This window comes from Caloenas nicobarica, chromosome 13, assembly GCF_036013445.1.
Source record: "Caloenas nicobarica isolate bCalNic1 chromosome 13, bCalNic1.hap1, whole genome shotgun sequence".
In the NCBI taxonomy this organism is placed as follows: domain Eukaryota; kingdom Metazoa; phylum Chordata; class Aves; order Columbiformes; family Columbidae; genus Caloenas; species Caloenas nicobarica.
Genome location: NC_088257.1, coordinates 8260607 through 8274516, shown reverse-complemented (window position 1 = coordinate 8274516; position 13910 = coordinate 8260607). Strand labels below are relative to the sequence as shown.

Here is a 13910-nt window from a genome sequence, read left to right as displayed (position 1 = left end):
TCTTATGAATGAAAAATAAAAACTTATTAAGTAACGACTCCCTGCCTTCCCTCCTGTTTCATAAGAATATCTGTGTGCATAAAGAGTATTGTCAATGATCTAATACTACCTACTCTGTGGATGATACCAGCTGAGTGTAGATGTTTGATACCACATAGCATTTGGTAAAGAAGATAAGACATTCTTTCATGATCCAATTCCATATGAATAACCTGGCACAAATTTGCATCCATCAGCTCCATAACCAAATATCTAGAGCATAAGAAAGCAAGCATTAAGAAAACTCAAGTCTTACTTTTCATTTCAAGTTTAAGCCTAGCATGAGAGATGTTTAATAAAAGTAAACTACTTTACTAGCATAAGTGTCAAAAAGTTTGATTTTTTAAAAAAATCATGCATGACCAGTTGCAAAATTAAATTATCTATTCAAATAGTCTAGCTATTAAAAATTAAATGTTCAATAGTCCATCACAAGCAATTAGAATTCCACTAGTTTTATAAACAGTAATACAGAAGAATAATTCTGATTTTATGCAGCACAAAAAACTATGACTGAAGTTGATGCAGATATCACAATGTATCAAAAATGATGCTTCCCTTCACTGTATTTTAATTAAAAAAAAAAAAGAAAATTAAGAAAAGTAGAGTAAGGTCTATGAAGGAATGATTCATTTTCAAGTCAAAGTATCATCTGCTTACTCCCTTCAGACACACACACTCTTCCCTTTACCCAAGAAGCCCATTCACAAACCACGACAGCATATTCAGCCGATGAATGCCCCACCAATTAAACCACCATGAATCATTTCTAGATCAATTGGCACAGCCAGCATAAAAAAGAAATACATTCAGTTCTTAATTGAGGCCAAAAATAGTGAATGTAACTGATATGGCAAAAAGTTATATCTGGTTATCCCCACCAAGTTATTATCTTGAGGTGACCCATTTAGCTAAAGGACAACACACACAAACCAGATGTATTTGCTATCAGTAAAGTCAGTCAGAGAGATGAATAAAACTTAACCTTTTTTTTTTTTTATTTTCCACTGTCATCTTATGCATGTAGTAAAACAACTTTCTTAGTCTTTCTTAAAGAAAACTAGAAATAAAGACTAACGAAAGGTTAAATTCAGCCTTTAGCTACCCTCTGTTTTCCAAGTGTGAAGTCTGCAGGATACTATAAATACAGCTCCAGGGCTCAGGCTAGTATTGGTCAAGAAAATTAAAAAAAAAAATCTAATACTTACACATCCTGAAATTCTTCTAGTGACTTCTGTGGCGTAAATACATTTAATAAACTAATTATCTATAAAATAAAAATAAACATAATAAGCTTGAGCTTTAATTCACATAGAAATCCACTATTGCAGAAGTTACTATTCAAAAAATCAAATGCACACCGTTATCATACTCAATTTGAATGTTACTTAGCTTCACTTAATACACTAGAAAACTGCTGATTCAGAAATAGTTCAAGACTGCAGCATGTATGCCAAAGGAACTAAGACAGGACAAAAACATTCTTTTAAAAATTATGACACCTATCTCCCTCCCTAGTGCCTGAAATATCTTGTTTTCCCCCTTAATCTCTTATTTTAAATCCCACTTTGTGCAAGGAATTCTCACCAAGGCTGTCCAACAACACAAACTCAGAGGTGCCCCACACAATTCCATTAAACTTAGCTTATGATGTACTATTTCTAGAAGAACTGCTGAAATTATTGTATTGCCACCCTTAATAACCACCTCACTTTTATTCTGCTACTTCTGGACTTCACCAAAAGCTTACTTAAAAGTCAGTCCTAAAAGACTTACTAGCTCCAGGAAGTTTGAGACCTCAGTGCACAACTTCAACGATCTGCAATGTTTCTAGTTCATGCTAGTATCAGAACATATCAGTCAACATAAACCTCACATTCTTGAAGTATTGACAGTAAGGCTTTGTATTTCAAAAGGTTCAAAGATTTTAAAATATATATGTATTGTCCACAGTATTTAACTCCTGTTTACCAATAAAAGTGCTGCACCCCTGCAAACCCCACTAGTCGAACACTGTATTTAATAAAAATCTTGCTTAAGCTCAGAAGATTCAACTACAGCGCAGTTACAAGAGCCAAGCCCACAAACAAACCCACTGCCAACCAGGCTTTGCAGCAGTAAGACTTAAAAGGGCAAATGCAACCCAGCAAGGCCAACTCTAAAAGGCAACACTGCTGGTAAACTTGTACCAACAGTGCAGCAAAACTTCAGACTCCAAACAGCTCACCCAAGAATTTCACCACAATTTGGAGAGAACTACATTACCCATAGCAAATATTTCCAGTCATTCACTATTTTTACATTACTTTGGTTACTAGCAGCAAGTAAGAGAGCAAATCCTGAGCTTTTTAGACAACTTACAGTAATCAGGGAGAAATAGAAAGCCAAACTTACATTCTTGTGATTGACACATTTTAAAAGAACAAGCTCTCTGTAAGCTCTTTTTGCGTGGGTTTGATTCTGAAAAGGACGACTCAGCTTCTTTACAGCAACATTTATTCCAAGGACTGTATCAAACGCAGCACTAGAAGTTTTCAAAGACAAACAACTTAAGTTGGTCGGTTTGAGGGAAAGGAGGGGGCAAAAGGGAGGCAGGAGTGAGGAGACAAATCAAGATTTGAGACAAAGCATATCCACTAAGCTGTTTATACTAACTTCATCTAATTTTCATTTAGAAAACAAACATCATTTAAAATCTACACATCCTTTAATAAAAACAAATAGGTTAAACAGAAGCCACTGACATCAGAAGTCTTCCTGCACTCCTTTCTGTCTTAAGACTGAATCTGCTGACTCAAGATTCACATTCAAAATTGCAAGGTCTAAAAATATTTTAAGCTTCTTTGAAATCAAGCAGCATTTCAACTGGCTAATCAGTATATTTGGAGTATTTTTTTTTTGGACACCATTGCTCACTGACAATCACTTTGTATTTGCAATAGAAATTTCTCTTTGCTAAAGGAAAGTCGCAACCACATGTTTGTGATCCATTCTGCAGGTATCAATACTCTCCTCTATGCAGATCATTTACAATTACACATAATTGTCATGCCTGGCAGAAAATTACATTCATCACGTGGTTTTGGAAAAAAATAAAAGAAATATAGAAAACTCAGATTGCGGGGAGAAATACCAGAGTTTAAAAGTGAACATAATCATTGTTTTTATCTTGTTTTTCAGTTGTGCTTGTTCCTCCCCTCTGCAGTTTGAGTACAGGTGTGAACTCGCTTTAATAGCTGTAAAAATCTAAAGCCAAATTATCTGTATATCCAGAACAAGACTAAAGGATGAATATTCTTCATTATTAATACACAGACTATTCAGCAAAATAAATGTGAATTCATACCACAAACTACTCAAGAGTTCAAATCTTTAAATATTTCCAGTTTTAAACAAGGATTCACACATTAGTGTATTTCCATTTAATGTTGATTTCATAGAGTAGAAAACAATTCTCATTCATATATATTTTCCAAGCACATTTAAGCTCTTCGTCAGCTCCTTCCCTACCTCATCAAGATATGTACAATACCAGACTTTAAAGGACTATTATAGTACTCTTACAAAATATACAGCTCCTCTGTGATAACAATAATAGTTATAATGAATTATATGCATAATAATAATACCATATTATATTAGGTTTACCAACACAAGTCACTGCTTTTCCCACTGGAAAAAACAATACCACCACAAAGCAAGGCTCACCCACGAGATGTTGTATTTTCTTCAAGACATGTCCCAAATTACACGTCCCAAACTTGAATCTGTGTGCCATTTACACTAAAGGCTCACTAGCATTTATTTCAACCTAGCTCTGTGAAATACGCAAGTCATTATTCAGTGATACAATCACTCTCAGATTTAAAGCATTTATGTCTGTGCAAAACAAAACACAAATGGGAGGAATTCAACTGGCCAGACAACTGGATAAATTATTTTCTTCCCAAATATGAAAGCACCGATTCCCTTCACCTAGAAGATGTTATATGTAAATTTAAGTCTTGCATATATCAATGACTTTAACTACACCTGGGAATTAGTTTAAAATCAATAACCAATAGAGTTGACAAGAATTAGCTGTTGAAGTTAATCACAGGTCAGCAGCAGGCGAAGGAGTGATGTTAAGGGAAGCGTCCTGTTGTGATCTGGTAAATCAGGTCTATGTCAGGGCTCACTCTGAACACATACGCAGAAGTCCACCTGAATCTCTTGCTTTGCTCATCTACGTGGGAATCACTGACACTACAACTCGAAAAAAAAACCACACTGTCTGCTACCTACACAATCCAAGGGGAAGAATTAAAAACAGACTAGTAGAAGGGAAAAAAAAAAAGTCAAAAATTGTGACCACGAATTTATTTAATTTATCTAGAAAAAAAACCCACATAATATAACTTGTTACCACTAACACCATATGTCTAAATATTGTGTAATTTATATAAAAGATGACAAAAAAAATCATGGATGCAACTGGTGTTGAATTTATTTCCCCATACCCGCTCATTCGAATTCAAAAGAGAATTTTTCATCATGGCAACTGTTTCAGACACAGATTTGAAAAAAACTGAGTCTACCCAGTTATCACCTTGGCCACTGACCGAATATCTATAAATTATTTCAGCATTTTATGCCATGGAAGAATCTCAATCCCTATTCCACTGTATAACAGCAATTCCAATTTGATCACAGTGAATTGTAATAGGGTCTTCACTGCACTTGTTAGATTTGCATCTTAATCAAACATTTAATATGAAGAATAGTGACGCCACATACACGATGAAACTATTAATGAAACATTATGACCTAAATTATAGTAGGAAATCACACTTCATTCCTGTAAGTAAATGACCTTTGCTTTGAACTGCAGTTCACTGCTGCTATGGGCTCTTGCTGTGCCAGTCTCACTTCTAAACAGGAGTTTGCAAACAGCCACAAACTCATCCCAACTGTTTCTTTGACTGCAACTATAAGTAAAGTTATCAACACAGTCAAAGCTGTGCTATTTATAAGATCACGGGCTTGCTGCATTGCAGGACAAAAGAAATTTGCTGGGACAGAAAAATCGGATTCACTGGAAAGTTTAAGAAATCAACGACAAGAACGGAAAAAAAATGTCAGGAAGTCAAAGAGAAAAATTATTTCAAAAGGATAATTTTGTGCAAGTGATTACTCAGTCCTAAATAGATTATAAGACTTCAAATGTATTAATATTTAGGAACAAAGTAGTGCAGAAATTCATGTATAAAAGTGTATTTGTATATAAAATACAAAAGGTATATCAAATTTCTCTCCAAGCCTGTTTGCAGCGTGAGCTAGAAGTACCCTCTGCATAACAGCTGAGTTCCTTTTTCATCTTCTTAGAGCTTTCATTTATCACTTCTCCTACGTATTATTAAAACTAGTTATTTTCCTACATTTTAATATCAAAGAAAAAAAATAAGCAGAAGCAATAGTTTCCGTTAATATTTTGAGGGGAAAAAAAAGGCAAAATCAACACCTATCCTACCTGAAGTCACACGTGGTATTAAAAATTTCTCATCAAATAATAAAATCCACACACAAAACTACATAAACACTTGATTCTTATGTTAAACACTAGATGATAAGAAAGCATCACATCTGTGTGTCACACTACTGATGTGACAATTTTCCCGGCCAAACATGACAGGATAGCACTCACCTTACATTTGAGTTTTCCACATTTTACATTCTAGTATTTTGTATCTTTGTGAACTATAAGGAATTTTAGGAGAAATCAAGATTTTGTACCTTCTCCAACTTGGACTTAGTTTTCAGATGTTTCACAGGAAGATTAAAATTTACACAATCTTTCACTCTGTCGTTCTGTAAATCAAGTATTCTCAAAACATGTCAATAAATCAGATCATCCCTTCTTCCTCCCAAAACAATGACCTTAACACTACCCTATAACTTCATTTGGAAGCAGACACCTAGTTTAAGATATACAGTTTAGAAGTGCGCTACTTCTAATTAAAGGAGGAACACAAAACCACCCTAAATTCCTGCATGCCATCTACAACCACCATAACTTCAAGAATATTTATACCTGGAAAATGTTAGCACTACACTAAATCTTACCCAAGCACTAAACCAAGTTCACTCAACCCACTAAAGAAGAAAGAAATACGGTGTTCTCACTTTGCTTATTTTTCATCTATTAGCAGGGCAATATAGGTATCTACATCACTTAAAAATAAAGGCATGTTCTCACAAAAATGCACTCTTTTCCTATATATCACTTACTGCAGTTATGAAAAGGCCAAAAAAGACATAGGCAGCTGCTGTCTAAGGAGTTGCTCACAATGCACAAGTCAAACTTATTCTGCAGAATTTATAGATGAACAGAAGCTGCAGACTGGATTTAAAGCATGAACAGCCTATCCTGTGTTGTGACTAAGTCTAACATTAGAGAGCTCCTGAGCACATCTGTTTGCTGCCCTATGTATGGAATTGTAAAAACACATCGACAAACATTTCTGCTGTTACCAAGTAAGTTTTGCCCAACAAAGTACGGGCTGGCACTAAGTAGTGTAGAATGCATTGCTGCAGTCTAAAAAAACATTTGAAAATGTTTACCTTTAGCTGGCCCAGAGGTGTGGTGCCACACAAGAGACTAAGGTTCAGAATCAGACTAACAACTCTCCTGTCCTGGACACATAGCTGAGGTGACACATCAAGGAAGAGCCGGCCAGCCCAACCCCTCACACAGCATCCCTTTCTGGTTAATCCATGGAGTGACAATGACACTGATTTGCCTTATCCTGCCAGTTAATGGAAAGGCACTGCATTGATGGCTCCTAGAAATGGACAGGAGTGATCAGGAATAAAAGGGGGGGAAGAAATGGGCCGTGACGCAGAAACGAGTAAAACCCAGGATCTCTCACCATCACATTGTCATACCTTACACTGCAATATCATAACTATAGGGGGAACATGACAACTGAAAACAAAAAGTGGTTAATGAGAAGGAAATTCGTTGACCATTTCAATTTATGCAGTTATTCAAATAATAATTTTCCCTTAAAAACAAAAAATAGTTTTGCACATAAATCAGAGCAAGCAGCTGTTTTGGAATTTATTTAATTCATAACCCTGTAGCAAGAAACAAATTATCATCAGTATTTGACATTCTGGCACCTCTATCAGGAATATGTTCTAATTTCATTTTATATTTATAGCTTTTTATATTTAAATAAAGTATTTATTACTCACCAAACAATCCCCTGTGCCCCTGATCCTATGGGCTTCAATTGCTGGTAACGTTTTAGTACAGTGAATGTTGAATCTGCAACTTGAACACTGTAAAACTGACTATCACATTTACTGTCACTCATGGTGTAGTGTCATGTAGTTTTCTCTCTCAAGGGCCTGGTAAAGTTTTCAAGACCTTAAAGAAAAAGAAAGAAAACAAATGTTCAATCTCTCACTAAGACCAGGCAGACAAGACGGGAAAATATATTACACATATTTTAAGACATATGAATTTTTCAATAGTGTACCATTAAACAAGCGTTCTTTCAACTTTGTGTTACCATTACTAATGAAAAATACTTGCAGACTAGCAGCAAATAATTACAGGTTTCACAGCTTTAAGTAAATGCATGTTTCTATTCCAATCCCTGAAACAAAAAGCGGCTAAGTAAACAACTGTAAAAACAAACAAAACCACCCAAATCAACTATTCACTCTATTACATGAAGGATACTCTCTAACTTGGAATTACTGTTAGGTGCCAAGATTAATTTCTGTATTAGAGAAAAAAAAAATCATAAGTTTTGTCTTTCAAACACTGATAATGCAGATAAAAGCAACAGCAGAAACACATGGAGTCCACAGACATAGAAATAAAACCCCAGGGTTTTAATAAAAGACTTGATTACAACTGCAAAACAGGTTTGAAACACAACAACTGCCTCCAAAATCCCCACAGCTGCTGCAGTTTCTCCAACATCCCTTTCAACCTAGTTCAGTCAGAGGGCTCTGCCAGGCACCCCGTCCCTGATCTGTACCTATCATAACCCACCCTCCCGTTTTAAACACACCACAACATTCTCTGCTATCAGCCACTGTACCTATGGTCCTACAAGAATTAAGAGTTTTGTGCTATAGTTTGAAAGAGACTTTCATGTCAGAATAGAGAATAAGTTATATCCATCTGTCAAGAATGAATTAGAGGTACATAATTACATCGGAGAGCATGGTAATGGGCTAAACCTCTTCGGCTTTAAAGTGCTGCACTAACAAGCATGCAGACCTCCAGTTTTCCTGGGCCTCTGTCCCTCTTCCAAACCTTACAAGAAAATTACCTTACTAATTACTGCAGAGATCTCTAACAAATTCTCCTATTTTTAATTTCACAGCCACTAGGACAGATAGTGTTATTACAGCCTCGAGTAAATTGCACTGTCAAGTGTTCCTTGAAAAGGGAAATGAGAGCAGATCACCTTCTCCTGGAGCAGCTGTCCTAACCACCGACGTCTGCTTAGCTAAAGAAAGAGCAGCTATTCTCTCTCTTTGCTGGCCTACAGAATATTTGCGAGCCAATGCAAAACAGAAAAACCTCAAGAGCAACCCAGGAGCCTGTCCTAGAAGAGCATACAGCCACACAAATAGCTTTTGGCTGCTTCAAGAATTAGAACCCCTCTCTTCCTAGGTGCACACAGGAGGTAGCAGCATCTTTTCCATGGCTTAAGCCAGCAGATGACCTCCACAAGATCTGCAAGGAAAACAGGCAAAGACCTACAAATCCTAATAAAGACTGGGTTTAAACTGGTAATGGTTAGTCTGAAGAGATTCTTGAGAAATATCTAGAGTCTCTTTTACTTGCTATAGTTCCTCAAAATCTAAGCAGCATTTTAAGAAGTAGATATTCAACTTAGCCTTATCTGGCAGGAATTTAGACAGTAAGTTTACCTGATATTTCCTCTTAGAAGGTCAAGAAAAAAAAGCAGAGGAGAAAGGATCAGCAAAGGGAAAATGTGAGCTACCAACTTTCTGCCTCTGCCACAGCAGTAGCAGGGGGAGGAAGTAAAGTACATCAAGACAATATTTTTAGGGCCTGTCAGATGTGGTTCCACAATCAGTTCACGGTAACACAAGATCAAAACACCACCTTAAGAGATCCTCTCAACCTTTCCTCCCACATCCCAGGAACAACCCCAGTCTTCCTTCCAACCCTTTTTATTACTCCAAAGCCACAGACTCTGAAGTACCAAATTTTTTTATTAACAGTCAATGAGCAGCCACAGTATTTTCAATGAATCTTCATACATTGAAAGAGAGGTATGGCTGGAAGGTCAAAATCCTCCCTCTGGAAAAAAGACAGAGCAAAACTGAAAAAAAGTATAGATTTTACATAAGCTAGGAATGAAGTTGAAGACTTGTTAGCTATGGGAGAACTATGCTGTACCTCTTCTGTAACAGAGATAAAGAAGCAGGGGAAAAGGAAGTTATCCTGAACCAAAGAAACCCTCCGTTTAAGGAACCTTATCTGTACAAAACCATCTTTTAAAATTAGAGATCAGGATAACTAGACCCAAAGAGGGATTTAGGCATTGGAATACACAAGTTTTATGTATTCTGACATCCCCTGCAATTCACTGTGCTAGGTATCCCACCGCTCCATAAAATATGGAAGAAAAACAAGGTGAGCTCTAATTTTTACTTGGCCTGCAAGCTGCTTAGAAGCATCAGGACACACATTATTTCAGACATACACATTAATGTAAAATTAGGTGTCTAGAGGCTGTAGGTCTTCACAGGACATCAGAAAGACAATCTACTTCGGGGGCCAGAGCCCTTGAACAAAAACAGATTTCTCTTTGCTCAGTGGAAAAGTATATCCACCAAATGAGTTTTTTAATCCAGAGCTGTTACTCTCCTACCTGAAATAATTTGATTCATCACTCCAGCTAACATACTCCACACTTCTCTATTGCAGGATTTTTTTTGAAACAGGCATTATTTCCATTTCTGAAATACAAGTTTTCATTCATGGCTTCCTAGCTGCAGTTGCACCAAACAGGACCAGTAGCAAACATAAAAGACAAGTATGATCAGCAAACATACTTATTGATAATAGCATGTTACTGAATCACAATGTTTTGGGATGGTTTTCTATTTTAGAGCATGCACAAGATGCATATAAACTGAGCGGTTTGGGTTTGGTTTTTTTTAATATAATTTGCTTGTACAATTAGGGAAACTTAAGAATCACAAAACTGACTGAGCACAACCCATGCAGGAAACTTACAGGAGTGGTTTTCAACCTGCAGCTCATGAAAGATAACTAGAAAAATAACCAACACATCAAATCCACCACAGTCGGCTCGTGAGTCGTTATATGAAATTCCATGAAGAAATTTTCAAGAGTTGAAAGCAACTGCACTATAGCATGAATACTGTATTCAACAGCCACTTCCCTAAAAGGCATTTATTAAAATGGCAACTTATTATTAACCAGATCTGTCCTCTGGATATCTTCAAGCCAAAAGCTTCTGAAACTAACAGGTTATAGCAGTTGGGAACACACTCCTGGGGCTGTTTTGGTTACAGAAATGTTGTCACTGACAATGAAACATACGAACATCAAGAAACTTAGCTTGATTTTTTTAAACTTCAAGCCAAAATTCCACAGCTGACAGAATGACTAAACAATGAACATATATGTGTTTTTTTACGAAAAGACATGGAAAGTCCATGCAGAAAATTTCTCCCCATTCTCTTATTCACCCTTGCAAATGCACTTCAAATCCAGATGTGCCCTTTTAAAGACTCCTATCCACTAGTGTTATGTTGTTGCGTGTTTTGGTTTTTAATCTTTGCAGCAATAGGTATCAACAGGTATGAGTCCAGCTGCACAGTCATGGGGAGTTACATGCTATCCCTCCACTGCCAACCCTTGAATGGCCTGTTACAAAGGTAAGTACAGCAAAGCAGCAGCTGAGCAGCATCAATGGTTTACAGCAGTGCACAGGTACTCTGGATCTGTTTAGCTCTTTGAGAAGTCGACACTTTTCTTTAGGCCGCCCAATTACTGACCAATGGTTTAACCAACTACCTGTTACAGTATCACTCGGCTGTTACACATATCCTAAGTCAAACTCTGGACGCATCTCAGCTCCCCTGCTAGGGCTGGTTGGCAGAAAGAGGGAGAAGGTTTATATGTGCATCTCCTGTAACCAATTACGCGGCTGTAAAATTATGTGCATAAATGAGCAAAAGCACTTCTAACATTTCTTCTAAAACTTCTGCCGAGAAATCGCCTTGGCTCAACAGAAAGCTCCGCTTCGCTTCCGTCCCCTCGAGCAGGCGCGCAGCTCCGGCCCTTCCCCCGGCCCGGCCGCGCTCCCCCCGACCCTCTCGGGCCGGAGGGGCTCCAGGGGACGCCGGGCCCGGCCGCACACGGCGGCAGCCCAGCCCCCAGCAGCGGGCGGAGGAAGGGGGCGATCCCGCCCCGGGGCCGCGCACGAAGCAAGAGGGGAGCAGGCGGGGAGGCAGCGCCCGCCGCAGAGGAGCGGGCCGGGGCCGGCACTGCGGCACGGGGAAGGGCGGGGGGCTCGGCCGGGGCAGCCCCGCAGGAGAGGCGCGGAGCAGGAAGGGAAGGACCCCCGGCCCTGCCGCCTGGCTCCTCCCGCCTCCCTCCCGCTCGGCCGGGCCCGGGACAGCGGCACACGGGGAACCGCGGCTCGACCTCACCCCGGCGGGTGGGGCCCGCGGCCAAGTCGGCGACTTCGGTCGCCAAAGGGCCGGCCGCCGCAGCCGGGAGCTGGGCCCGCTCCAGCCCCACCGCCCGCAGTACCCCCCTCGCGGCGGCCTCTCTCACCGCGTCCTCCCTCGGTCGGGCTCCAGCGGGACGGGGCGCGGCGCTGGCGGGCCGCTGCCGCCTCCTCCTCCGGCGCGCAGAGCCGCCCCAGCCACAATGGCCTCCCGGTGCTCCACACAGGCCGCGGCGAGACTACACCCGCTGACAGACAGCTGCTCAACCCAAACGTAACCCTCTGCCAGCAAAGATCAACCAATCAGGCATCGGAGGCGGGACCTACTGGCCGCTATATAAGGGAGGGCCGTGAAGGCCTACAGCGGAGATGAGAAGTTGGGGTTAATTAGGTGGGAGCCACCCACCCTCTGGCGTGATGTCATTATCGCACGTCAAACTGTCACCATATTTATGATGTCACCTCGCAGGCGTGCCTCCTCATGAGCTGCTGTGGTGTGGTACTGTCGTTTCCTCACAGCTGCCCCGCTCCAGAAGTGCTTTGTGAGGTGAACACCACCGTGTGTAGGAAGCCCTCAAACCACCACAGCAAAATGACATTGCACATGAGGATCCACAGCACCACATGCCACGGTCACCTCACACCTGTGCTTTGGGACGATGACAGAGTCCGACGTGCAGGGTCACGCAGCTGCAGGCCCTGACCCGTTGGGTCTGCGATGGCCCCAAGCTCTGGGGCAGGATCCTCACGCAGCTTTCCCGGGAGATGGGGCAGAAGGGAAGGGATTTACTCCCTGCCCAGGTAGCCCAGCTATTTTTGACCCCACTCAAAACCCGTGAGCCTTCTATACAGTACCATACCATCTGCCTTGACATTAGGACTGCTTGTTTTTTGAAACAGGTGCTGGCTAAAAATAAACTCAAAATATTTTTCCACCTCTCCTATGACTAACACCAGCTTTCTTTTTGTGATTTCTGTTCTCATAGATTATTTTAGAAAACCACACTTGTAAATGTTTTTAATAAATCAATTTAATGTATCATACAGACTACATGATGTGAGTTTCCTTTAATAGCTTCACTTTTTAATATGAAGAGGGTACTAATTCTAGACACAGATTTGATTTGACAATAACGTTTGATTTATTTTCTAGCAGCTTCTTTACTTTGTTACACTTTCATACCAATGCAGTATCAATATTTTGCAGAAGTTGAGTCTTTCTAATTATTGACATGTACCCTGGGGGGAGAAATACTGTTATTTGGTGGAAGCACAGATCCTTTGGAAGGCACCGAGCATTTCCGTGCTCTGGTGCACGCTGCCGTGTTACAGTTGGTTACTCTGTGGCTCGTGCTGCGAATTTGCACGCTTGGCAGGGCACACCATGAGGAAAGGTATGTGACTCCATGTAAGCGTGGGATTAAGTGATTGAGAGGAGAGAAAAACACTTTACAAATAGTTTAGAGAGCTAAGAGAAAATATTACAGTTCCTTAATTTGGTTTAAAAGCCTAAGTTTAGGAAAAATATGAATTAATTTCAAAAGAAAAGGTATGACAGTTTGTTGTCCTAAATTTGTGCTCTGTTATGTATTAGAAACTCAGAGTGCATTGTTGAGGATGTTATTAATGGAGAACCTTCTACCTTTCGGCTTTATCCAATTTTATCTGGCATATATTCCTGTTGAAATGAAGTTACCATCGGGTGATCAGGTGGTATCCATCAACACTGAATGAACTTTCTTATAACATCAGCCCTCTGGGTGACCTGCATCTTCCCATGCCTGTACTTGAAAAGGGGAAAATAATGTGCTTGCTGTTGACATTAGACATGGGGCCCTGGAGGCTGGGCTATCCCTGGAGTCCAGGTTTGTTCCAGTGGTTGGGTTGGTTGTTTGTAAAGCCATGGTGGTGTTGGTGCAGTCATGTTTAGAGCAGGTATGAATTCCGGAGTTGGGGGTCATGTGCTCTAGAGCAGGTTCTAGCTCACTTGGCAGGTCTAGAGTGAGTTCTAGCTCACTTGTTAGGTCTAGAGGAGGTTCTAGCTTGGTTTTTTTTGTCTAGAATAGGGTTGGGTTTGGGACAGGAGGTCCTAGAAGCTAGTTGAGGGGGTACTTCTGTTTTATCATCTAA

At 40.0% G+C, this 13910-nt stretch overlaps 1 protein-coding gene across 2 annotated transcripts in view; it reads right to left on the bottom strand.

The window, feature by feature from the left end:
* The window catches only part of MAPK9 (mitogen-activated protein kinase 9), a 29335-nt gene extending 17297 nt beyond the window's left edge, over window positions 1-12038 (bottom strand). For both annotated transcript variants that reach the window (XM_065643721.1, XM_065643722.1), the window contains exons 1-5: window positions 11888-12038; window positions 7276-7450; window positions 2434-2563; window positions 1248-1306; window positions 114-252 (exon numbers count right to left, since the gene is read on the bottom strand). In XM_065643721.1, the coding sequence (XP_065499793.1) occupies window positions 114-252; window positions 1248-1306; window positions 2434-2563; window positions 7276-7397 (450 nt within the window). In that variant the 5' untranslated portion in view covers window positions 7398-7450; window positions 11888-12038. The remainder of the gene's footprint in view (window positions 1-113; window positions 253-1247; window positions 1307-2433; window positions 2564-7275; window positions 7451-11887) is intronic.
* Between the last annotated feature and the right edge of the window lie 1872 nt (window positions 12039-13910).